Consider the following 27,301-nt stretch of genomic DNA (forward strand, 5'->3'; position numbering starts at 1 on the left):
CACACGCTCGTACACACACACACACACACACACACACACACACACACACACACACACACACACACACACACACACACACACACACACACACACACACACACACACACACACACACACACACACACACACAAATAGAATGCTGAGACATTTTCGTTTTGTATATAACTGTATTTACATAGTAACAAAATGTATACATTAGATTGGTCGAGTGTTACGTCCAACCTAATCTATAGTCTACCCTATCGTAGAAAAAGGATAATTGTCAACGCATTCGAAAGCACAATAAAAATAATAAACCCCAGCGGTCATCAGTCGTGGTCGGGCTTTTTCCCGATGGCAGGAAGCAGCTTCCGCCCTATGAACGGCACGTTGAGCTCGATGCCCGACCCGTCCACCGTGGGTTTGTCCTCCAGCAGCGGGAGCCCGCGGGGGTGGTGGGGGTGGGGCCCCCCAGAGGCCGGGGCGGCCCCCTTCGACGACACCCGAGACGCCACGCCGGAAGGGCGTCGCCCCGAGTCTATCCTCCTGACCTTCGACCTCAGCTCCACGGGCCGGGGACCAGCGAGGGAGTGGACCTGCGTCGTCACGGCAACAAGCGGGCAGCCCAGAATAACGTAAAAATTACGTTACAAACATCCAGAGTGTGTTTGTACTTGCTTAGTACTAACCATGTACTAACAATTAACTCAGTTATTTTAAAGTCAACTTGTAGTAGTTATGTTAAGCAATGGTGCTCATGTTTCGGTATTATTGTGTTAATACATCATTATAATATCAATGCCTACATTATTTAACAGGGTTGGAGTTAGGGTTACCCATAACCCTTACCCACAAACCCTAACCCCCTTTGCTCACGCGAAACAATATCGCTCATTACTGCATTAACTAATGTTATACCACGGTCTGCGGGAATACTCGATTCTGATTGGATGCAGGGTGTGCATTAACTCCTGATATACGGACACCTGGACAAGTAGTTCCGTCAAATTGTCTGTTTACCGTTCTCAATTAATGCGCTAGCTGGCGTATCGTCTCTAAAATAGTAGTAACCATAGCAACGGGAAACAAAACAAAGCTGAGCGGACTATAATACCTCCCGCTACCTCCCGTTCTAAAGTCGTAGCTATGGCCCGTCCTAATTACTGGAGGAGTGAACAACGTTTCCGTTGCATGAGAACCCAACCGGCGTGTAATGGTGGTTCCGGGTATTAGTCAGACCCTCAGGCGTAACCAGGCAAACAAATGTATGTTTTGTGGAAAACTTTATATTCGGATTGTAAAACGCATGAAAATATAAATTAATGGTCTTAATTTGGTCAGACCAGACCACTTCGCGGAGGCAACCGTCCTCCGCTTCGCGTCGGACGGTTCACGCCTCCACGTCGTCCATTAATTCCTGATAATGGACACCTCGTCGGGCATTATCCCTTACATAATGGACACCTCGTCGGGCATTATCCCTTACTTAATTAATAATTAATTCCGGTACCCTTATTGTGAAGAATGCCTCTCTCTCTACACATACTGGAGACTGTAGATACTATACTGTGTGCACAGTGCAGGGGGCGTACCCTGTGTGTGTCCGGGCGGCTGAGGAGGACGTTGAGGACGAAGACGAAGAGCGCGGGCAGCGCTGCGGTCACGCCGGCCAGCAACGCCGTCAGCCACACCAGGGGGTTGGCGAAGGCGTTCTCAGAGACCCCTGTGGAGCGGTACACACAGAGTAGGGAGGACCCCCCCTCCCGCCATCAGCGAGTGTTGAGGTATAGACAGAGAACCGGCGGCATGTGTCTCAGGAGGAAGCGCGGGTTGGCTGGTAACCGGAAGGTTGCTAGTTCGATCCCCGGCTCCACCTAGAGTGCCGAGGTGTCCCTGAGCAAGACGTCTCACCCTGACTGCTCCCGACGAGCTGGCTGTCGCCTGGCATGGTTGACACCGGCGTGGGAGAGTGAATGTGTGCATGAATGGGTGAATGTGAGGCCATATTGTAAAGCGCTTTGAGTGGCCGCTGCCTAGAAAAGCACTATATAAATGCAGTCTGTTTACCATTTTAACAGGAGGGTGGATATGAATGTAACCAAAGATCACGAGCCAAGACTGCAATGGAGGGGAGGGGGGAGAAGTACCACAGAAAGTACTTATTTTGTAAGATATACAATACATAAATATGCTAGTGTATGGAATATGGGGTTTGTACCATACATTTTATGGGGATTACTAATGGTATTGTGTATATATAAATGATTATATATTGTACGAGGCGTACCGACGAAGAAGTAGTCAGCGGGGGCGAGCTGGAAGAGCCGCGGCTGCTGGGTGATCCTCGACACGATGAAGAAGAAGCCGAACGCGATGCACAGGAAGACGGCGTTGAACACCGTCCAGTGGCGGGTGAGGAGCAACAACTGAACGCACGCACGCACACAGACACACACACACACACACACACACACACACACACACACACACACACACACACACACACACACACACACACACACACACACACACACACACACACACACACACACACACACACACACACACACACGTTCAACAGCACTCCAACACACAGAATGGGTTTGAGGTTGAAAATAGTAAGCCTCACGTTGTAGTAAAAAACAGATCAGAAATAATAGGGCTTTGATAGTGGAGAGGAACGGACGACACTGCATGTCATTGTGTGTGTGTGCGTGTGTATTTGTGTATGAGAGTGTGTGTGTGCGTGTGTGAGGGCTTTAATAGTGGGAAGGACCTTTCTACCTTCAATTGTATTCATTCCGTATTCATTCCGTAATTGTGATTCAGGAACAAAGTATGAGCCCATCTCATGAATCGTCAACGCTCTACAATCCACCGATGAACAACCCAACAAAACCCCTGGGGACTGACCTCAGCGTCCACGCAGAAGATGTCCGCCATGCTGACGGTGACGGCCAGGGTCTGGTAGTCCAGGGGCGAGTCGTGGAACACGCCGTAGGGGATGAAGAAGAGCGCCAGCGACGAGAAGAGGGTCTGCGCCAGCATGGCGGCGATGGTGAGTGGGTTGAAGAGGTGGTTCAGCGGGCCGGGCCGGTACAGGCCGGGACTCTTCAGGCTGCTCTCTGCGCTCACGTCCTGAGGAGCGGGAATCACAGGAGCTATGCTCAACACACGAATACAGAACCCCAACATAATACTAATCATCACCATCAAATCTAAATATGATAAATACTTTTTTGCCATGAGTGCTTTTAAGGCCCAATCCCATTTCTACCCCTTACCCCTTCACAACAAGGGGGAGGGGGAAGGGGAAGGGGTAAGGGGTAGAAATGGGATTGGGCCTCAAGAGTCAGGGTGTGTTGTATGATGTGGGCCTGTGGCTGTGAAGCCATGTGAGACATTAAAACGTGATTAAGGAACTTTACATCAAAGGAGGTCGAAATGAATCGGCTCTCACCTGCTCGAAGAAAGCGTACAACTGGATGGGGATGGAGGTGTACAGCGAGGTGTACATGGCAATGAACCAGTTCTCATACATCGACTGCGGCAAAAGGAGCACAAGAGTTCATGTTTATGGGATGTTTTTGTGGATGAATGAAAGGTAACAGTGAGCATTAGGGAGCCTTGGTGGCGGAGGACCGGGCCGAACCTGAGCACTGAAGCCGTTGAAGAAACCGAACCAGATGTTGACCAGCGCGAAGTTGCAGGTCTTGTGGATGAAGAAGAGCACGAAGAAGGTGACGCGGCGGTACGACCAGCGGCCGTGGACCAATAGGAGACGCTGTAGGAACCTGAACTGGGCCAATGAGAAGTCTGCGTTCTGCACCGCCTGGCCCCCCTCGACGCCCGCGATCCCCACGCCGATATGAGCAGCTGGCGGAGGGAAACAGGAAGTCAAAGGAAACGTGAGGCGAAGGCGGAGTCAACCCAGAACCGAGATCTGACGGTATCTATGAGCATCGACCAATCAGCCTCCTTCCTCACTCTTGATCATGTTGACGTCGTTGGCGCCGTCGCCGATGGCCATGGTGATGGAGCTGGAGAACTTCCTGATCAGCGTGACGATGTCCGCCTTCTGTCCCGGCGTCACGCGGCAGCACAGTACCGACTGGCACTGGGCGGCCAGCCCTATCAGCTTGGCCCCCGTGCCTGGCTCCTGGACAAACTCTGCCTGGCGCGGCGAGAGACACGACAGAGTGAGCAAAACGAAGAAACGACCAAATACAAATACAACTAAGCCTGTAAGTCGCTTCGGATAAAAGCATCGACTTAGACCAGATGTAAATATTCTCTCTCTCTGACCGATATACATCTACACAGGGCCTAAAAAAATTAAAGTTTGGTTCCTGCTGGTTGTCAGTTGAGGTCATGGGTAGGTAGGGAATTTTTTTATTTTATTTTTTCCAGCAGCAGCGAATGATAGGTAGGTTGTTTTCATTTAAAAACGAGAAAATTCGCTCATCCTTGTGCAGAATGAAGAGGTGCTGTACCAAAACGTAATTATAGTTTGCATTAAAAAAATAAAAAATAATTTTTTTTTAAATTTTTTATATAGCTCATAAAATAATTTGGGTCGCACATAAATTGACAGGGTCGGTCGGAAACCGGAACCAAACAAAACATTTTTTTAGGCCTAGAGGAGTATTTATGGCTGAGACGTCTACCAGCTCGGGTCCAGAGATCACTAGAGCTGTCTTGGCCCTGGCCGTCTTCATGTTGACGCACCAGGCGTTCCCCTGTCTGGACGAGGACGCGCTGTAGCCCGGGTCCGCAGACCGGAGGACCTCTCTGCAGGGACGGACGGACAGAGATCAGAGGGTGTGTTGTGTGTGTGTTTCATTAATTGTACGTGTGTATATTATGCGTGCGTTAATTGCGTGTGTGTATGTGTGTCTCTGCGTGTGTGTGTGTGTGTCTCTGTGTGTGTGTGTGTGTCTCTGTGTCTGTGTGTGTGTGCACGTGCGTGTGTGCGTGCGTGCGTGCGTGCGTGCGTGTATCACCTCAGTTCCTGCCCTCCTAGCAAGCATGTATCAGGATCCAGCAGTTTGGAGAAGTATCCGATGTTCACTGCAGTCTCTGAAAGGGGGAGCAGAGACAGGGGCGGTGTGGGAACGTGAGCGAGGGAAACAAGAAGACTTTGTTTGTTCAGACATGCGAGACTTCCTCTATATGAAGCACGGCAGGCGAGACATCCGAGCTTCCTCTTTGACTCGAAAACTCACAATACCTGTTTTGTCCCCTGTGAGCACCCATATTTTGAGGCCCGCCTCTCTGAGCAACGCGATGGTCTCGGGCACGCCCTCCTGCAGCCGGTCCTCGATGGCCGTTGCCCCTAGCAACTGCACAGAGGGACACCACAGGTTCACAGACGTCCTCGCTGCATAGTAGGTGTATCGTATTTTTTTATCTATTTAGTCATTCAGCAGAGACTTTGTGATAAAGTGGGATTGGGGTTATGGGGCTTCCTCCAATTTGCTTTCGGGGATCGGGGATTTCAACAGCTAACCGTTAATCGGCTAACTGCAGAGAGTAATACAATTTTTTTAGCTTTTTTTATTTTATGAAAAGTTTTCACATTCAAGATGGAGGACAAAACACAGCACTAACATGAACAACAGGAAAAACACAAAAAGGAAACATACATGAGGTCTTATTTAAAATATAATAATATGTGAACATAATATATTCACATAAGAAACATACTATGAAACCGCAGAGAATATTTTAGACCGGTTACTCATGTCGGTCCATCGGTTCATTTGCACAACCCAGCATGAACCCACCAGCAGCTGGCTCTCCATGTCGCCGTGGAGCGCTTCCAGTACCGCGTCACGCTCGCCGGTCGCCATGGTTGCAGCGTCGGTCAGGACCTCACTCCAGCATTCCCACAGTTCCTCCGGAACGCACCGGACCGCCACGCACAGCGTCCTCAGACACGTCTGGGCGAACGACTGGGACACAAACGACGTTGATGTTATTACATTAGCTTGTGGATGAGCCGTCTGGCACCTTATCCGGGCTGATAATGTTTGCCAACGTATGCATGGCTGTGGTGGATGGGTGGATGGCGGTATCAGACCGACGTCTACGTGGGAACGCGACTGTGAGGACAACAACCAGTGGTTAGCTTGTTTAATCGTCAGTAGGGCTTTTACATCGGAATGCATCATGGGATTTTATTATTCCATTTTGCGCTGCCGAGAGAGGAAGCTAAACGCATAACCTATGCTTGTCAAAAAGGTGGCATGCCATGTCTCGCATGAGGAACCCTGTGGCACGCTGTATGCACACAAAGCACGTAATGTACAAGACCTATCATAAACATGATCACTCAGTTATTAGGAAAGGTTAGTACAAATGGCCCAAACCAGAAGATGCCCAACATATCAATCTTTAATAAAAGGCTAGATCTTAACCCCTGTATGATCTCCCTGTTTGAGTGGATAAAAGCCCCATTAGGCCCAGTCAGAGCCTGGCTCATCCCGTGGGAGGCGGTCTCTCTCCGTGCTCTACGCCTCACCTCCAGGGCTCTCTCGGTGCTCTCCAGGCAGGGACAGCCGGCCTGCAGCCTCTCCAGGATCACCATGTCAGCCCCCTTACAGTACAGCTTCAGACCCCCCTCTGGGTCCCTCACTGACACACACACACACACGCACACGCGCACAGACACAGACACACACACACACACACACACACACACACACACACACACACACACACACACACCCCTAGTTAAACATCTCCTCCTGCACACCAAGCCAGGAGAAACACATGGTACGATCACCATAATGAATTCCTCCTCCAATAGCACTCCAGAGGAGGACGGGGTTACGTGGGGGGGGGGGGTAGGAACGGTCAGTAAGCAAAACCAGGGGTCAAAGGTGAGATGAGATTCTCCTGTGGGCGGACCCAATCAGCGACGCACAGAGAGGTACTTAACAGACTAATCAGTTTCAGAGTGAACGCTGCGAGCCCTCCGAATTAGCATTAGCATTAGCATTAGCATTGGCATTAGCGTTAGCGTGACGTGGGTGTGGGGGTGGGTGTGGGGGGAGGGGGTTCACCCACCCAGGATGGACATGCGTCTCCTCTGGCTGGTGAACTCCAGCGTGGCCAGCAGCTGGTACTCCCGGGTGACCCCCAGCTCCAGCACGGTCAGGTTGTCCCGTCTCCTGGAGTGGAAGACCCAGCCCAGGTCGCGGGCCGCCCCCACCAGAGCCTCTTCGTCGGGGGAGGAGGCCTTGTACAGCAGGGCACCTACGGTAACACCACGCCACGCGGTGCATAGACACAAGAGACGCTGGACAAGACAGAAACACTAGAGTACACAAGCGCAGACACACTGTTTCAGTGTGAAAACCCGGTGAAAGTGTTCTTTCACCGGGTTTCAGTCAAATTCACACACACACACACACACACACACACACACACACACACACACACACACACACACACACACACACACACACACACACACACACACACACACACACACACACACACACACACACACACACACACACACGGTGACGTGAGCCCACCTGTGCCAGAGATGCGGGGCCAATGTCGCTGTGAACACAAACCTTTGCTCTGCTCCGGCATGACGGTGTGACACAGGGCCAGGGCGGTGAAGAACTCGCTGACGATCGGACACTGCCGGGCCCTCAGCAACTGCACCAGCTCAGGGGCCCACATGGACAGCTGCCCGCTGGCGAATGGGTTCCAGCTCAGGTCCATTTGCTGTGGACACACATGGAAATAGACGCTGCGGGGAGCTATGCAAATAGCCATAGGAACCACAGTGGCTCACTGAAACAGAGAATGTTTCCATGTTGTTGTGTTTCTGCGACGGACAGGCGAAATAGTATTGTTTTAGGACGAAGGGGAGCCGTGTGAAGAGGAAGGGAGGATGTTTCTCTGGAACGAGGATGTAGTGCAATGAGGATCATTACCTGCGTTTCCTCGACGGAAATTGACGCATCACCTACAGCAAACACAAAAACAGCAACTTAATCTCCAGGTCTCAAAGAGTGGATGGACTGGAATATTATAAACAAAAGCACCATTGTTGTATCTAGCCCATAGAACAACAACTGACTCGCTGACTTTAGAACAGAGTATCAGAGTTTGCCTCAGTTTGTGGATTTAGCAAGTTTTGCATCGCTCCGATCTAATAGACATTTCTGATCATGCAAATATGGGGAGACAGTAGGCCTCTTGGGAGGATGGTTCTATCCTACATGATTTAGCAGAGTAGATGGAAGAGCACTTTATTCTGTTTTTGTGTTTCCTATTATGTTTTTGTAATCTGTTTACCCATTGAGAAATAAATAATTCTATACACACACATACATACACATATATATATATATATATTAAATATTACAAAAACACACTAAAGTCCCCTTCCTTTGCGCCCACAGAAGGAGCGAGGCTGGGGTCAGAGTGCCGAGTGGAGCTAGCCTGCTAGGGCGGCGTCGTACCGTAGACGCGGCCCGCGATGCAGCACTGCCTGAACAGCAGGTGGTTCTGCGTCAGGGTGCCCGTCTTGTCGCTCAGCAGGTGGCCCACCTGGCCCAGCTGCTCGTTCAGGGAGGTGTTGCGGGCGCGAGCCGGGCTGTCCTTCTTCTCCCAGCGCATCTCCACGTCCCAGTTGATGAACAGACTGTGCAGCACATGGATCACATCGAACCTGGAGGGGGGAAACAGCCACGATATCGACACGCTGTGTGGTATGATAGTGCGCGTGTAGTTAATATTAGTGTGTGTGTGTGCGTGTAATTAATATTAGTGTGTGTGTGTAGTTAATATTAGTGTGTGTATGTATGTATGTACTGTATGTATGTGTGCGTGCGTGCGTGCATGCAGTTAGTATCAGTGTGTGTGTGTGTGTGTGTGTGTGTGTGTGTGTGTGTGTGTAGTTAGTATTAGTGTGTGTGCGTGTATTTAGTTAGTATTAGTGTGTGTGTGTGTGTGCGTGTATTTATTTAGTATTAGTGTGTGTGTGTGTGTGTGTGTGTGAGTGTATGTGTATGTGTGTGTGTGTGTGTGTGTGTGTGTGTGTGTGTGTGTGTGTGTGTGTGTGTGTGTGTGTGTGTGTGTGTGTGTGCGTGCGTGGTTAGTATTAGTGTGTCTGTGTGTGTGTGTGTGTGTGTGTGTGTGTGTGGGGTTAGTATTAGTGTGTCTGTGTGTGTATATGTATGTATGTATGTATGTATGTATGTATGTATGTGTGTGCGTGCGTGCGTGGTTAGTATTAGTGTGTCTGTGTGTCTTGGACCTACGAGATGTAGAGGGCCATGGGGATGAGGGGGTTCAGTACGATGATGTAGCTCCAGAAGGTGAGGAAGGCGGAGTAGACGGGGTCTCCGTTCACCGTGAGCGCCGACAGAGCCGGGATGAAGCGGGACACCTGGCTCTCGAACGCACCGTGACCCACCGCCATGAGGAGAGACGTCAGCAGGACGAACGCAAAGATCTGGAGAGGCACGGCCACGTGGACACAGGGTCGGATATAGAAAGAGTATAAATATAAACTAGGGGTGGGCAAGTTAACGCGTTAATTACGTGTTAACGCCATCACTTTTTAACGTGATAAATATAAATTGACGCATTAACGCATGTTCTCTTATTTATTTATTTTTACTTTGATTTTGAATGTGTGTGAGTGTCAACATTCATATCAGAAATCATTTTTGGTTTTAGTTCCACTTACTTTACATTAAATTATACTTGCAGTAAGAGACTATTCCCAAATCTGTGGCGCTAATTATATGAATTTAACTACACTTAGTAACTTTTGGTTTACAATTATATTATTTAACTAACTGCTATGTAAATAAAGTTGCCTTGCCTTGCCTAACTGTTTACAATTCCCAAATCTGTGGTGTTCCGTAAATTTCCTATTCAACCCACACTGAGTGAGTCAATACAACTCCCTTGAGATCACTTGGTCTACTTTTCGCATATTAAGTACATTTGGTATCAATGACAATGTGTCTTTCCATTTGATAATCTCACTTAATTTAAATTGGAGTGGATTTAAAAAAGAATTGTGAAAGAAAGTGTGATTAATCGCGGGTTAACTCGCCAATACCATGCGATTAATCGCTATTAAAACGTTGAATCTTTCCCCAGCCCTAATACAATCACATCATCCCTCCCGTCATCCCACGCTGTGCTGGGTGCCAACTAACCCCGATCACCATCTTGTTCAGCAGCCGGTCCACGTGGGTGGACTTCACCCTCAGCTTGCCACAGCTCCTCAGGATCTTAGTGTCTGCACCTGGTGGCACACAGGACACCACCGACAGCATCGCATGAGACCACGGTACAACCGACACCATCGCATGAGACCACGGTACAACCGACACCATCGCATGAGACCACGGTACAACCGACACCATCGCATGAGACGACAGTACAACCGACACCATCGCGTGAGACCACGGTACAACCGACACCATCGCATGAGACCACGGTACAACCGACAGCATCGCATGAGAACACGGTACAACCGACACCATCGCGTGAGACCACGGTACAACCGACACCATCGCATGAGACCACCGCGCCCACTACCACTGGGGGAGGGACGGCCCACTTCTGCCGCCCTTGAGGGGGGGAATCCGTCCAGAGAACTCCAAGGGGTTGTTGGGTGTCTGACCATGACCTCTGACCTCAGAGGGGAGTAGGGGGAGGGGATGGGGGAATGGGAGGGGGTTATTCATTAGATGATTTCCCTATGGAAATCAATGAAGTGCTCTTTTGTCTTATGCCGGGATTTGGTGTAAATCCTCTGCAAGCTACTGAGAGATTCCAAACACCTCCCCCCCCCCCCCCCCCCCCACCCCACCCCCCTACCCCAACCCCCACATCCATCATCTGCAGCAGAACTCACTTAAACCCTGGCGAATAACATGGCGTCCTTGATGGTAATGAATAAAATGGCTCATTATTAATTATCTGTGTGTCGTGTGAGGTAGAAATCCTCCAAAAACTGAATTTTGAACAGTAGCTGCATTACAACACTTCATGGTGGTCTGGTTGTATCGGCATCACACCTTTACCATTTCTACACAAACAATATTGGGGCCAGTGAGACTACCTGAGAATAGGCAGGATACGATTATCTTCAGATCTTAATGCAATAGTCAACCTTGGTCATGAGCAGTTCAAAACCGGATGTGTGATCAGGGTTCGAGTTATAGGGCTGAACTAGGGGTCATGCCAATACATAGTTTCCAATGAATGGCATAAAAGCCATCTCTGCATGTAGTTGATCTATTGATCGGCTTTACCAGAACTGAAAGGGTCATCATGGTGGAATACATGACACTTCCCACAGATCCTGTAATATTGGATCAATGATCACTTAAAATACACGGGCAGAGAATGTCTGTGGCCGCCAATTAGGAACTTAGGATGCCTTTACGGGAGACCGCAGAGGCGGGAATAGGTGATGTCCATCATTAGTATAATTTATAGAATGAATAATCGGTCTTAGAAATATGCAGCTGAAGTAGGTAGAGGATGAACGAGAAAAGCGTCCTTCGGGTCTGTCTGGATTTCCTCTTTGGCGACTATAAATTGCTATCTCTATCTAATGTGACCTAAAATGTTCCTCATTTTGCATACCTTAGGTTCCCAGGCAGACAGGATGAAATTAATCCCTTACACTCCCCACATTGTACTATAGGCCGACAGGATCCCTTTGTAGCCTCTCACGATTTGAAGGTGTTAACATTGATGGGGAGATTTGACGAGCCTCCACGCCCTAACCCTACCAGCTACCACCTAACAGCTAACAGCTAGTTAGAGTCCATCTAGACGAGAACCTGTCAATCTAGCCGTCCTGTATTGTAAACCATCTCTAGATGTACACTCTGTATATATTCAACCGCTCCCATCTGTTAAGAAAACATCTCTCTGCATCACTATCTCACGGACCGCTTTCAATACACAATTTGACAAGAGATTTAAAGTTAAATTCACGTTGAACAGGTCGAACGATCAAGTTGCTTGAGGCCAGGATCTGTCACTGAAAATTGGTGAACACAAACTGGGCAGTTTACTTCGCAGTAATCTTAAAAAAAAAAGAAAAACTCTACGACACCGTGTAGACTGGCCACTGTAGCAATACACTTAAAGAAATCGAACTCTGAAAGATTTATCCAGTCAGTCGAATGATATTCTCTTGGTCAGAATACCTCCGGAACGAAAAAGGAAAACAGGCTTGACTCTGCCTCGTTCAATTCCTGGTTTCCGGCCCTGGCTCTGCTCCATTTCACCCTCAGAAGTTGGGCCAACACACTAGGCTTGCCGTTTCTGAGGTGAGCTTCCGATGTGACCCCCACGCCGTACCTGCGTATATCATCAGGCCGTAGGCGACCTGCGTGTTGCGCAGCACGGTCCCTCGGAGCAGGATGTGGTCGTTGTTCAGCACGTGGTCCTCCCCGCGCCATCGCAGGTGGCCCCTGAAGGCGTAGAGCCGGTTGTTGGGGCGCTCGCACCACACCACCCCTGTACGTACGGCAGGGCAGGGGGCAGAGGTTGTCATGGTGAACGACCCGTCGACAATGAAAGGATCTTTGGTAACACGTCAGCCAACCGGACGGTGTGACCTGTGGTCCTTAGATTTTTTATTTTATGGTTAAAACCAATCATTTGTTGTTTTTTTTGGTTTAAAGGAAGGCCTCATCTGTCGGATACCTTTAAAAATAAATGCCTATTTCTATTTGTTTATTTTAATAAAATATATCTAAAAATAATATTCTAATTAATTGATTTAATGTGATTTATTCTGCAGAGGGAATGGCTCACCACAGGCATGTATTTATTACTAATTGGAATGAATACATAAAACAATGTGATCCAAAGGCCCAATCCCATTTCTACCCCTTACCCCTCCCCCTTGTTTTGAAGGGGTAAGGGGGAGGGGGGAGGGGGAAGGGGGAAGGGGAAGGGGGGAGGGGGAAGGGGAAGGGGTAAGGCGTAGAAATGGGATTGGGCCAAACAATCCGGTTTGAATAACACTTTCCAATAAATTGGAATAATAGCATTGAAAGTGCAAGACTACAAACACAACATACCATCAAAGTCAGCGAGGCTTCTCTCAGAGGGCTCACTGGTCAGCTCGTTGTGTGTGATGGACAGGGCTTGTTTGTACTTCAGGTTGGTCTCTCTGTGGACAATACACATTCACACCTCATTTTTTATCATTTATTTTTTTCTAAGTGCAAAACCCTGCCCATATTATCATCGTTTTGGCTGCCGTCGCATTTCCTTCAAGCGTTTTGATGTCGATGTGTGTGTTAACGCCAAGTGGCTACGCTAAGTAGCTACGTGATGCTACGTGGTACCCGTCGATATCCGCAGTCTCCACGTAGCACAGGCTGTACTCTTCTGAGCTGCAGAGAAGCAGGAGGTCCGCCTAGCATCAGGGGGAAATACAAGCGAGAGAGAACGTGTAATTATAAAACACCATTGATCCAGCTAAGTGATTTAGTCCAGTATTGAAAAGGGCCATTCAAAATGGCACCCGCTAGTAAGAAGTAATTCAAATGAATAATGCAACTTGAATCCCCCTTCGTACAGTATTTGAGTCGAAGCGGTCCGTGTTTCAGGTTAAGTTACTGGGAAGAACTAATCGAGAACCGAGAACTACTGGGTAGAAATGACCCAGTTACACAGTGTTTTGTGAGCGAGAAGGTACGAGGTTTAGGAAGTATGCTCACAGGGACGGGCTGGTCTTTGTGGATGCGCACCACGTCTCCCACGCAGAGGTCTTTCCACTGCACTGTGCAGAAGCTTGACATGACGGGGAGAAGAAAGAACACATTCTGGAGAGAGTATCCACAGCCTTGCTCTGTTAAACAGACACCGCGTTGGTCAACGGGGTGAAATGGGATTGGAACACAAAGCCAATATTTGTTATATATTTTCTGGGGTCCTGGCTGATAATTATATTTCATTAAAAAAGGTATTAGTGATTTTAATATGAATGGATTGATGCAAAAAGTCTACTGCAAGGGCGGCCCTCGTAGTTCTTCCCTGAATGTGCCAACTCCGGCGTTACCGGTTCTCCCCCCAGCATGCAAAGCGGTGTGGGGACAGAGAACCAGAGGCCGAGTGGTAGGTGTGACAGAGAGACAGTCCTCTGGGATAACTCCCCCCCCCCCGAGGCCTGAGAAGCACTAACAACCCCCCCTCCGCCGCTACAATACCAAAGCTTCTGTGACACATTATAACGCGGGGAATGACACAGCGCTTGTTCAGCCGGTATCCAAGGGTGACTGTCTGGGGATTCGCTCATTCACACTTCATTAGAGCTTCATTAAGGACGTGTTTCCCGGGCAGTGGCTGTGGGGGAGGAGCCCTGGTAGGAGAGCGCCTTTCCCCCTCACCTCTTCGAGTCGAGCACGTCGCTGGCTCGGGAGTTGATCTGGGAGTCACTCTTCCTCCGGGCCTGGGTGGGGGGTGGTGGATAAGGGGACGGGGATTGATAAACAAAGACAGTGTATACATCTAAAAAATAAAAGAGAGAGAGTGAGAGTGAGAGTGAGAGTGAGAGAGAGTGATAAAGAGCGGAAGGCGGGAAGCAAGCGTAAGTAGGGGTGAGGACGGCCGTGAAAGGTTGAGCAGGAGAAGGGAGAGGATGGGGAAATGCCATTATGGGGCTCTGCAGTGACACCCGCGGGGAGATTTACGCCCCCCCACTAAATGATTAGTCAATAGAGAGGGGTCAGGCAAGCGCTTCAGCCAGAGCTGTTAACGACCGTAACTCAGTGGTGCACTTAACCAGAGAACTCTCCATGCAAAGCGACACGCACAAGCACACACACACACACACACACACACACACACACACACACACACACACACACACACACACACACACACACACACACACACACACACACACACACACACACACACCTAAAAGGAAAAGCTTTAATGATGGGAGAGAAAATGAATGCTACTAGGATGACTGGTTCATCAATGAGAGGACAAGGAGTCAATGAGGACAATAGAGGAAAGGAACCAAGGAAAGGAACCAGGAACCAGAGTGTGAGTACATGTAGAACGCAGATGCATGTTCAGACATACGTGTCTGGATATTCACACAAAACACACACACGTAAACAAACGCACACATGTACACAAACGCACACACACCACATGAAGTGGGAGTCTCACCAGGTCAGTAGCCAAGTCCTTCAGCCCTCGGACGGTCAAGACCAGGATGAGCGGGATGGCGTTGGTGTACCAGCGGAGGGAAGCGATGGCGGGAATTGCCTGAAAACAGTTAGTGACCCTTAGGAACGCCGTAGCTCAGGAGGTAGAGCAGGTTGACTTGTGTCCTAACGTTTGTCGAGCTGTCCCTGGGCAAGACACATCATCCTAACTGCTCCTGACGAGCCGGCTGTCGCCTTGCATTGCTGACTCCGCCGTCAATGTGTGTAATAACTAGTGCTGTCAGTTAAACGCGTTATTAACTACGTTAACGCAAACCAATTGTAACGGCGTTAATTTTTTTATCGCGCGATTAACGCAATTTTTTTTTTTTTTTTCTTTGGTTCAAAACAAAGAAGCAGTAGCCTGCCTGCTATGTTCAAGGCAGTATGTTTGTATGTTCATGGTTTAATTGCACTATAGGCATTTTCTTTTGTATCGTCCTGTTTTGATCAGTATATGCCAATGTTGTTATCAATAAAAAAACATTTACACAAGGCAAGCCGATGCACTTCTCCATGTTGATAAGAGCATTAAAATGAGAAAAATGTATGGGACAAAGAAATCAAGGGATATTTAGCATAGAAAAGATTTGCGACATTAATGCGATTAATTGCAATTAAATATTTTAATCGCTTGACAGCACTAGTATTAACCGTTGTAACTCGCCTTGGATAAAAGCACCTGCTAAATGCCCTGAAATGTAAAATGACGGTGAATGCAAAGACAACACACACATCGGAAACTAAGATGGAAAGGCCACTAGGATGGAGACGATGATCATGATATCATGGAAGAGAAAAGCAACGTGATTGGTAACCCGGTTTAACAATTGATTCATATGAAATAATTGTAGTAGTCCAAACCATTTCATGTTTTCATTTTTCTGTGTCAAAAGCCCAAAGGTAGACTTCATTGAAATGCTAGCATGATTTTTGTGACATGAATAAGTGTTTCATTAGTGAGTGGAACCTGATGCACTCTGACCCTCGACATTGAAGTTCTGTTTCGAATTCAGCGAAAACACCCACCGACAGTGTTGTTTTTGGCAGGCATTTTAGATTTAGTTTTAGTCTTAGTCTTTTTGACGAAATGCTTCTTAGTTTTAGTCCCATTTTAGTCATTTCTATCTTTGAAAGTTTTAGTCTAGTTTTAGTCTGACGAAAACTCAAAAGGTTTTAGTCTAGTTTTAGGCCCCGTCCACACGAAGCCGAAACGGGCGAAACCGTAACGGTTTTGATCTATCCGGTTTCGAAGTATCTCCGTAAAGACGAAGCCAAGCGAAACCGGGTAGACCTGTAGAAACGCTGTAGTACACATTCCAGGCCCATAAGGGGCGCTGCTTCTGCTACAGAAATCCAGAAGGAAAATAAATAAGAAAAGAGGCGAGCATGCGCATAAAGGGTGAGACTCCGCGGGCTTAACAGTCATTGGCTAGAGGATCGAAGGGGGGGGGCGATGACGTCATGGTTTGCGGTTTCAGTCAGTTTCAGGCGTCCACACGAATCCAAAACGAAACCGGGTAGATTTGAATACACCTCCGAGGGTGGTTTCAGAAGTTTGCGGTTTCGGTCAGCGGATTCGCCGGCTTCGTGTGGACGGAAGGCCGAACCGTACAAGACCTTTGCGGTTTCGCCATGAAATCGGCTTCGTGTGGACGGGGCCTAAGTCCGACGAAAACTCGTCCACCAGCCTCTCTCTGTAGTGTATGAGTGTGTGTGTGTGCCGTGTGCGTGCAGGCGCAGCTGCGCGCGAGCACACGAGCCAGTGTTGCGGGGGGTGGGGGGGGGGGGGGTGGAAGGGTCTCACGTGACGCGTTTTATCCAATCAGGTTGCTTGGATGCTCCAATTGAAACCCATTCTATTCTACGTGAACCACCTACATGTAAGCCGCTAGAAGCAGTTAAAAACGGAGCGGACTAGAGCGGACTGGAGCGGAGTGAAATCCCCGCTCCGGCCTTTGAATTTAAAACCGCTCTGCGCTCCAACCCGCTCCAACGTATTTCTTCCGCTCCGCTCCACCACCCGCTCCACGCTCCGCTCCGCTCACATGCTCTCACTAACAATTTAGTCTCGTCTAGTTCTCGTCTGACGAAAATGTCTACATTTTTCGTCACATTTTAGTCTTTATATGGCTTTGGTGACGTTCGTCTTAGTCTCATTTTCGTCATGGAAAAAAGGGGTCTGACGACGTCATTTTCGTTTTCGTCTTGCCTGACGAAAACAACACTGCCGACAACACTACAATGTAGACATAACCACAGCGTACAACTGTTCACTTTCAGAAGAGAAAAGCATGAGTGGTAAGAGGAAGTAGAGCACAAGAGGAAGTAAAGAGAGCGGAGACAAAGAGTAAAAAGGGCCCCCCTCCATCAAACAAGTCCCAGCCAGGTGAGCCTCAAAGTGGGGGCCCTCCCCAACACACACACTCTTATCAGTCTCTCATATTATCCTTCCATCAGGGGAATGTCTTTGGAATGGACAGAGAGGCTTGATTCCTTATTTTGTTTAGCCGTTATAAACAGAGCTGATATACTGTTTCTATATTATAAAATGTTCATTAAATGTTTGTGATATATTGGAGCCCAATGCATAGGCCTATTAAACATTAGAACGCGTGTTTCTCTGGGTCTCATTCACTTTCTTTCATCGCCTTAAGCAAAATACTTTAGGTGTGCAACATAGTTTACTTTGACTGGCTTATCATAGTTCAAATATTAGAAGCCAACGACAACAGGGTTATTTATACTCTTTTTTTAACTCAGAGACTCGATCTAAAGCAGTAACTCGGACACTGCTGTGGTTATGGAATGTGGGTTGACTTGTTGAGTTTGTCAACAATACATGAAACACAACTCACAGTTTGTAAGGTATAAATTAGAGTCTAGGCGGTAATCATTCACTTGTCATTGTCCTTGTCTATTGTGTTGTCGCCAAGGCATCAAGGATAAACAAAGGCAGGTGTATATGTAACCAGCCTTGTTGCTTTCTTCTGGAAACACCTTGTCGAGTTTACCTTATTCCCCTGGCCGCCCCACTGGTCTCACCTGCATCACCACGATGAGGAGGTAGTAGATGTTGGCAACACGGTGGAACTGCTCAAACAGCGTCAGGGGCAGGAAGGTCAGCAGGGAGTACTTATAGCTGCGCACAGTGTTGTCCTGGCAACCGGGCAGTTGGTCCGGGTTCCCGGGAAGAGAAAGAATGGCTTCATTGGGGTAGGCCGTGAGAGAGAGGGTTAGGGAGAGATGAAGAGATACAACAGAGAGAGACGGAGAGAGAAAGAACGATACAGAGAGGGAGATGGAAGAGAAGAAGAGAAAAAGAGAAACGTTCTGAGAAATAGATAGAAGGAGATGGAAACATACAGAGAGGTACACATAAGGAGAGGAAAACCGAATTATAGACAGACACAGAGAGAGAGAGAGAGAGAGAGAGAGAGAGAGAGAGAGAGAGAGAGAGAGAGAGAGAGAGAGAGAATTACAGACAGACACAGAAACACAGAATTACAGACAGACACACAGAGACAGAAACACAGAGACAGAGACAGAGAGAGAGGGGGTTGCACAAGGGAGACAGGAGATGTCCCAATTAAGCAGTTCCTGGGTCCCTGAGCATGCCAACTAGTCTAGTGGGTCAGGTTACCATGTCCGCCGAGAGCCTTACCGCGTACTGGCCCCAGCGGAAGCACAGGAAGGACCTCCGGCGGCCGCGGGCATAGCGCTGGCGGCAGTTGGCCCTCACCTCCCAGGTCAGCTCTGTCAGACAGGGGCCCCAGGTCAGAGGCAGTGGCTCCCGACAGATATACGTCATTACATGTTGAACACAGTGACTTGTGAAATGGGCAGTATAACCGTCTGGTCATTCTGTATGTACATTGTCCAATAGGATTCGTTCCAAAGTGTTTTCAGGTTGTTTTTTTGTGTGTGCGGTCACACTGAGTGTGACTTCTAGAAGAAAAAAAATAAAAATATCTAGCGTCAAAGTAACCACTGTTACTTATGAAATATGCAGTATAACTGGTCATTCTGTCCTAACATATTACATTTAATAATAATAATAAAAACAGCTGAAACTGGATCATGCTGCATGGATTGCAGGTTCACATTACTGTGTTGGATCTGCCTAACCCAGACGCGCCCGACATGACTTCACTTACCGCTCTGTATAGGTCTGCGTTATTATGCTTAAAGGGGACATGACACCACCAGGTGTGATTGTGATTAGCCTTACAAGCAGTTTCGAAAATCTGCCCCATATGAGATCACTAGTGGGCGTGTCCACCTAGATGTATGCTGACTTTCGAAACGGCTTCTAAGGCTAATCACACTCACACCTGGTGGTATAATATGTCCCCTTTAAGAATATAAGAATAAGAATCAACTCTTATCTCCAGGCTCTTTTTCTATGGTGACCCATTGGGTGAATGGGTCTTATTCCAACACAAGTAAGCCCAAATAGACAAAATCAACAATATCACAAGTTTCCATTCTGCGTTTACACTTCACATGACTCACTGTGGTCATAAAAGATCCCAGGACACTCATCGCAAAGAGTAGGGGTTTCCCCGGTGTCCTGGCCCAACCAGGCTCATTCAATCTGGCCCCCCTAATCATCCTCCTGTACAATTGGCTGACTCATCAATTCCCTCACTCTCCACCTCAAGCTGGTGTGTGGTGAGCGTTCTGGCGCAGATTGGCTGCCGTGCATCACCCAGGTGGGTGCTACACACTGGTGGTGGTGAGTTAGGTCCCCCCCCTTCTGTAAACGTCTTTGGGTCAATGAAAAGCGCTATATAAATATAATGAATTATTATTATTACATTCTTAAGGCCAGCGGAATCCCATGGTGAGGACGATGACCGGTTATCTGGAGCAGTCTGGACGTTGTATTGCATCAACCCGCCGATGGGAATGGACCGGCTCAATAAGCAATACGCTACATGTGTGTTCAGTTGACAGTCGCGTCATACAGACATTAATACAACCGGGAACTGAGCAATGAGTTACAGAGAAGAAGGCTAATGTTGCGCTCAAATCAATTATTAAAAAAAACTGTGACACTAACCGTAGCAACTTATGAAATGATGCACAGCGATCAGAATTCAGATTGCTCTTCGCACAACTCAAACCATTCACACAGAACCGCAATCTAGACACGCGCCTCAGTCTGAGCATGTGCAGTGTCATGTAAACGCATAATGGAAACTCGTGGATCTGTTTGCTGTTAATACTTACGGTAAGCTACCGACCCCGGGAAGTTCGTATGCTCTATATAGGAGACGCTAAACTCTCAAAGCTGAACGTAGCTGCAAGTGTGAACGGTGTAAATCACTTGCGCTCCCTGCAATGTTATCCCAGTAATTAAAGGGGAACTACAGTGGAAGGGTCGTACAGTCATTGGCTCGCCAACTGCCCAATGTAGGTTGCGAATTCACTGCCAGAGGGGGCGAGTTGAATATGATTTGCTGATTTACATCTCTGCATGTCAAGCAATTAATCAGTCGTGTTAGTAAACTAGTCAAACAGAAAGTTTCCCTCAGGCTCCAGTAGAAGCACACAAGCGAGAGGAGGGATGGCTGTTGAACATATCATCATCAGAGCAAATATGAAGCTACGTACCCAGGTCTGCCTTCGTATTGCCCCCAATCGCCATGACGTCCGCCACAGAGAAGACGATGATACAAACCTAAGGACAAAAACATAGTGTGTGTGTGTGTGTGTGTGTGTGTGTGTGTGTGTGTGTGTGTGTGTGTGTGTGTGTGTGTGTGTGTGTGTGTGTGTGTGTGTGTGTGTGTGTGTGTGTGTGTGTGTGTGTGTGTAAGTGTGTCAGTGGTCCACGAGTATTGTACTCATTAACTGATGTCAGGTTATCATGTGAACCACCAGTTAACTACACAGTTCACGAAATCTTGAGCAACTAAATCCCCTCTGGGTAGAAATATAAGCAAGTAAATAGACTGCAGGCACACCATCGCAAATCCAGCTAAATGTTTCATAAATCAACAAGCAGACATGAATTCCAGCCGAACAGGACGGGCTGTTCAGAGTAAACAACGACATTCAAACCTTCTGCTCACCTGAGATCCTACGAGTGGCCGGGTCTACTGCACCCGTGCATCCGCGTCCACCAGGTTACACACCCGAGACAAGAGCTGCATGTCAACACTGAGCACAGACGCACATTAACCTCTTTACATCACTCACTCGCCTGCTCACACACACAGACACGCACCTGGCCCGGGCTCCCTCCGACCCTGCCCTTCAGGGGCTTCCTCCGTGAGGCCACACCCCAAACACACCTTTCCTCCCCCTGGAGGCGATGGTCCCTTGGGGAGATTAGCAATGGAACAAAGTACACATGTCACGAAAAACACTGTTTCTATCCTCCAGGATCTTTCGGAGTGAGGTGGGCCATGATATACAAATCCAATCGATACAAATCTGATAAAAAGCGTTCATATATTATCAACTGAGCGTTGATACATTTGAATAAAGGCAACGCTTCAGACCTCTGTATTTGTCTTATGACTCTCATGACATCTACTGGACGTCATCATCCATTGCAGGAACACATCAGAGAAAAAGGACCAACGCAAGAAGAAGAAAACAATTCTGTGAATTGATGTCAGCTGCCTGTTCGGTTCAATTCTCACGTAATGTGGTTTTATGTTACCTTGTCTGTTTTATTTCCGGATGCGAGTATGGTATGGGTCCACACCCAGAAAGCCCCCATACCAATTCCTGACGAGGCGTGCGTGTGCGTGAGAGTGTGTGCATGCATGTGGGTCTCCATATCTTTGACAATCTTTGGGTATCTATTTCTACAGCTAGGTTGGGCAGCAGGAGGGCGGTTTGACAGAATGATACCTAGTGCTTTTTCTATGGTGGTTGCTACCGATGTTAAGGCCAACCAACCGGCCATGGTTCTCCACCACAGTTTAACTGTTTCAGTTGCCATACCTCACCCGTGTTTATACTTAGTTTATACTATGCCGTTTTACTTTTTTACTTTTCATCCTTGTCTAGAGGATGCATCTGCTCTGACAATTTTTTAATTACGGGAATTAGTTTCTTCATTCAATTCAGCTGCACTCTTGAACCATACGGCATACATCCGTGTTGCGGAGTGAAACCAAGTTCTTAATATTATTCACCGTGTTTCTGTACGAGGCAACACATAAGCTAAACATAAGACCCAAACAAGTCAACTCACGGGAAAGCAAAGCAACAACTTCAATGTGTGATACAAATACAATGTTAATTTGTTTTGAGATTAAGGAAGTCATTATGCATGTCTGTCATTTCTAAATGTTTCTTATTTTAAGTTATAAAGACAATATACATCACAACAGATGAACGCGAAGTGTTTTATCTAGGAAGCCATTGAGGATTCAGACCACTGTGGTATCATTGGCACATAGTTTATAACTAAACATGAGCACACAACACAAAAGTTCTACAAAGAGAACTACAAATCCTGCAGAAATTGTATTGGTAGATTAAATGTTTAATGTTTAATGTCATACATCTGTTCTAATGAAACAGATGTATGACATTAAAAACAGCTGATTTGATAATTCTTTGCTTGACATTTTAATAACTGTATTCTATATGATGCGTTATTAATGGGATTCCTGCTATGACCCCAAAGTGAATAAAAGTGTGATTATTGAATAAACGTTAACATGAATTGACTTGTCCATGATGACACACTCTTCGACGAGAACTGAAACCTTTCGGGGAGCTGCGTGCTCAAAAAAGAACACGAGAATGAAAAGATAAAACTTAATATCTATCTTTTCTTTCTGTTATTTTTTGAGCCATTACGACCATATCCGCTTCTCCTCTCTGAGGCGTCAACTTCACACACACACACACACACACACACACACACACACACACACACACACACACACACACACACACACACACACACACACACACACACACACACACACACACACAATGCCGCTTTCTCATGGTTGGTATCTCACAGGATCTTTGGTAACCTCTCGTCACACTTCTGTCCCTCTCTCTGAGTGTGAGGAGTTGCTGTGTGTACGTGTGCATGAGGAACACCAGAAGCTGTTTTCACACCAATGTGAGGACATCACAGTGTCCCACGCACACTGACCATCCTGACCCCTGAAAGGGCCCATTGGATGACGCACACACGCTACAGCTTGTGTTGGACTTCCTGAACAATGGTTACCAACTAGGCACCGCACCACAACGCAATCATTCACTGTGTCAGGGTTTGATGTGAGAAAAGTGTATTGAAGTCTGTTGTAAGCTTGCAGAGGAGTTCTCTTATTACTTCAGATCAAAGCCTAATTTAAAGCGAATCTGGGTTGGTTATGTATGGTTGTGTGTGTGGTTGTGTGCCTGTGTGGTGTGTGCCTGTGCGCGTGTGCGTGTGTGTGTGTGTGCGTGATAAGGACAACTATTTACTGCTTAATCAAGTGTGAATCGTTTGTTTAGTGATTGGCAGGGATGCAATCTCAAAGTGGGGCATTAACTTTAAAAAACACAGAAAAATGGGTTTGATTTAAGTATTATCATCAAGGGAAAGCATTCTTGTTGCCTTCTTCTGCATACGTTAGGGTAGGCCTACTTCTGAGTCCCTTTGGGTACTTTACCTGAGGATGGTTAACTTTCGTTGAGTTTAGCACACAAACAGCATTGATTCACCACAACGCATTGCATGGAAATAAAACACATATAGGGCAACCTTATTGTGGTGTACAGAGGATGTGGCGTTTAACACAATGAACAAAATGGTGGCTGTAACATCTATCACGAGATTCACATTAGGCAAAAGATTATGCTAAAACCAAACCCATAATGCCTCAGTCAGAGAATATAATGTTATGTGTGATAATACATAGGCATATTTTGAATTCATTCATAATAAATTGTTTTATTTTCTCTTGTTATCAAGAGATTCAATTTATGTATTACTAATAAATCCTTCACAGAAATGTGAAAGATAACAGACAATTAAATGCATTAGGCAATTTCTTGTCTATGGTGGTTACTTCATAAACAAATATTCTACAATTTCTGAAGGGAAATTGCTTACATAATTTCTTTTTTTCGCTTCGTCTAATAGTGCCTTCAATACGAATATATATGCGAATATATCTCTATTGGGGTATCAAAAAGCCAGTCGTGCACTGAACCGACCACAAAATAGCGTTGGAAAGAAAGTAGGACAGTTGAGTCATTTCTGAATTACCTGTTGGTTAGGTCGTGACCACGTTCACGATTTTGATTTCCGCTTTACGGTCCCAATACTGTAGGGGACGAAGAAGACAAATCATTCAACCCCATTGGTTCAATTCGAATAAAAAAAAAAGTGCGCTACAAGACCGCGTCATGCTCTTTTATAAATAAATAGCTAATCGTTCAAAGACAGGCTCAAGGCTCTCTATTAAGAACAGGTATGTGCATATAATAATTGAAGCAAATTTGATTCTTTTTTTTCTTTTAAATATATCAATACATATATTACTTTTAATATAGAAAATTAATTCGGAAAGTAATAAGTAGTAGTAAGTTTCGTTTTGATTGTCATGCAATGTTGCAATGTTCCAAGCTTTTAGTTTTTTTTCGCAATATTAGTTTAGAAAAGGTAGATTAGAAGGTAAGGTTTGAGGATGTATTGCAACAGATATAATTGTACACTATAATTGAAAAAAAAGGCTCCTGCACATTCCAAAATTGTAGCTAAACTCAAGAGTTTAATTTATCTAGCCTTATGCAGTTAAGACAATTATGGTTACAAAAATATAATTATTTCCCAGCGTTTCTGATTGAAAGTCGTACAGGAAAATAGAGGAACTTAGATTGACAAATTAGTACCAATCGTCAGAATAATAGTAAAAAATATACTTTACAAAGTATTAAAGATATTAGTTAGACATGAAAAGTAAAAGTTGAACGAGAAATATAATTGAGTTAAATTCCAGAAGTTATAATTTCCCTGTAATTTCGAACTTTTACCCTTCCACATTTCATAAAAAGAGTGCTTGAGTTTGTGGTTCCGCTTTTTGTTCAACTATCAACACCTACCAAAAAAAAAGGCTGTTACTGAGAAGCAGAAACCCGACAGCGTCATCCTCCAGTCGGCCGCCGTTGCCGTCGCTCTCCAGACATCATGTCCAGCTCGGGCCCCGGGGACAGCTCCTGCCCTTCCTCCTGCTTCGACCCCTCCTCCTACCCCCCCTCCTCCACCTCCTCCTACCCTCCCTCCTCCACCTCCTCCGTGGAGAGCAGCGGCGGCGAGGAGGACGGCGGCGTGAGCCCCGCGGTGCGGCTCCTCTACCCCGCGCCCCGCCCCTCCGCCCTGGCCTCGCACCTGCTCCGCGCGCCGCTGCGCTCCTGCCCGCGCCACTCGGGCCACGCCGTCGCGCTCCGCCGCAAGCGGGAGATGACGCCGGCCGAGAAGAAGGACACCAGCTACTGGGACAAGAGGCAGAAGAACAACGAGGCGGCGCGGCGCTCCAGGGAGAAGCGGCGGCTCAACGACCTCATGATGGAGGGCGAGCTGCTGTCGCTGAGCGACGAGAACGCCCAGCTGAGGGCCGAGATGCTGGCCCTGCAGTACAGCTTCAGCCTCGGCGCCAGGGGCCCCCACGCGGCCGCCGGCTCCGTCCCCGCCGGCATGTGCCTGCCCCCCCGGCCGCCGGCCCCCTACCTCTACCCGGTGTCCACCCTCTTGCAGGCGGGCGGGAGGTGGGGGCGAGGGGGAAGGGACGCCTTCGTGCTGGGGAGGGGGCAGCACGAGATGGGGGCCTACCCCCTGGGCCACGGCTGGCCGCCCCTCTCCGCGGACGGAGCTCTGGCGCAGGAGCCCGGGGAGCCGCCGAAGTCCCAGGGCGGCTTCAAGCAGGAGCTGCTCCCGTTCCACCCCTTCGCCTGCACCCCCTCCCCGGGGAAAGGGGAGCCCGGGAGCCCCACCGGACGGACGGGGGACAAGAGGGCCGAGGCTCCGCCCCAGCCGCAGGGCCCCACCACGCACCACGTCCCCGCCAGCACCCTGCTCCCGGTCCCTGCCATCTCCTCCGCCCCCGCCTCCGTGATGCGCCCAGAGAGCTGGCTGATGCCCCCCCTGCATCACCCGGCCTGGCAGAACCAGCCCATGGTGCCCTGGGGGTCGGGGTACCTCTCCCACCCGGGCCTGTACCCCCGTCTGCCCCTCTACATGGCCCTGGAGTAGGCGGGGGGAAGCAGCAGCTGGCCCCAGAAACTTCTGCTCACCTCGAGATTGATGCTCCTGGATGCTGATGTTCGTCTGAACCTGGAAACAAAAGTCTGTTGTTTCATTTTTTCTCTTTTAAGTGTGCAGTTATTAGGTGTGGGGGAGTCATATGTATAGTAGCCTGCTGATAAATGGCATGCATTTACATGAAACGTGTGGTTTGGTTTGTGGGTTGTTAGTCATATCTTATAGTGGAAGTCAGAGCTTTTCCGTTTTTCTTTGCTAATGCGTACAAATAAAAAAGAGGAATTTATTCATTTTAATCAAGTCGTCATGATTATCAAAAGCACTGCTTTGTGTGTGTGTTTTTGTATTTTTAAATGTTTTAATGTTTAATCATTTGATACAAATATTATGCTGTGGACTATACGCAAAGCAGTAATCTTTAATAGGGCCTACTGCTCGCACATATTTTATAGAGAAATAGATCATATAAATCACAACAGATGAGATTAAACTTTTTGTATACTGCACATCACATGATCTTGAACTCTTGGCTTTTGTTTTTGAAAACGTTGCGCACCTACGTTTCTTAGGAAAAGCCGCACATACAACCAGCACACGAGGTCTTGGTTGGTGGGATTTCCCCGGGTCCAAATCACGGGTTTCCCCGTGAAAATCTGCTCATTTTACGTTGTTTTTTTTGTCATCTAACATGTTAACACTTTATCATTAAAGGCTTGGAAATATTCCTTCGGGTTAAAATAAATTAGCTCTATAAACTTGATGTCATAGTTGGATTAATTATTAGTGTAAATACATTTAATCGCACAAATTAACACGGGTAGCGTCGTTCTCTTGTTTATGGAATAATCCATTC

The 27,301-nt window shown here is 47.5% G+C and overlaps 1 protein-coding gene across 3 annotated transcripts; it reads right to left on the bottom strand.

Moving 5' to 3' along the window:
* Positions 1–158: 158 nt before the first annotated feature.
* atp8b3 (ATPase phospholipid transporting 8B3) lies at positions 159–25,366 on the bottom strand. 3 transcript variants are annotated; one of them, XM_056604666.1, is made up of 31 exons: positions 25,293–25,366; positions 24,457–24,514; positions 21,451–21,544; positions 21,296–21,383; positions 20,838–20,904; positions 18,883–18,974; positions 18,264–18,377; positions 15,181–15,279; positions 14,388–14,449; positions 13,719–13,791; positions 13,344–13,414; positions 13,074–13,165; positions 12,346–12,504; positions 10,179–10,267; positions 9,267–9,460; positions 8,466–8,674; positions 7,935–7,966; positions 7,566–7,722; positions 7,051–7,239; positions 6,503–6,615; positions 5,766–5,933; positions 5,210–5,321; positions 4,983–5,058; positions 4,647–4,770; positions 3,967–4,153; positions 3,632–3,855; positions 3,440–3,523; positions 2,893–3,117; positions 2,267–2,405; positions 1,572–1,702; positions 159–575 (listed from the first exon to the last, which is right to left on the bottom strand). In XM_056604666.1, exons 5-31 carry the CDS (start codon positions 20,869–20,871, stop codon positions 309–311), a joined length of 3,516 nt encoding a protein of 1,171 aa, XP_056460641.1. In that variant the 5' UTR covers positions 20,872–20,904; positions 21,296–21,383; positions 21,451–21,544; positions 24,457–24,514; positions 25,293–25,366; the 3' UTR covers positions 159–308. The 3 variants fall into 3 exon arrangements, with proteins under 3 accessions (XP_056460641.1, XP_056460643.1, XP_056460642.1); XM_056604668.1 differs by lacking the exon at positions 21,451–21,544; XM_056604667.1 differs by lacking the exons at positions 24,457–24,514; positions 25,293–25,366 and having other exon boundaries at positions 21,451–21,683.
* Positions 25,367–27,301: the final 1,935 nt, after the last annotated feature.

This window comes from Gadus chalcogrammus, chromosome 12, assembly GCF_026213295.1.
Source record: "Gadus chalcogrammus isolate NIFS_2021 chromosome 12, NIFS_Gcha_1.0, whole genome shotgun sequence".
Taxonomy (NCBI): domain Eukaryota; kingdom Metazoa; phylum Chordata; class Actinopteri; order Gadiformes; family Gadidae; genus Gadus; species Gadus chalcogrammus.

What these genes read in the sequence shown, in the direction of transcription:
- atp8b3 (XM_056604668.1), bottom strand. Translation starts at nt 20,871, where the DNA reads ATGGCGATTGGGGGCAATACGAAGGCAGACCTGG. An exon ending in ACAAAGACCAGCCCGTCCCT is followed by an intron (nt 13,415 to 13,718) that starts GTGAGCATACTT and finishes CCCTGATGCTAG; the next exon opens with GCGGACCTCCTGCTTCTCTG. An exon ending in TGTACGCTTTCTTCGAGCAG is followed by an intron (nt 3,118 to 3,439) that starts GTGAGAGCCGAT and finishes CCCGCTCCTCAG; the next exon opens with GACGTGAGCGCAGAGAGCAG.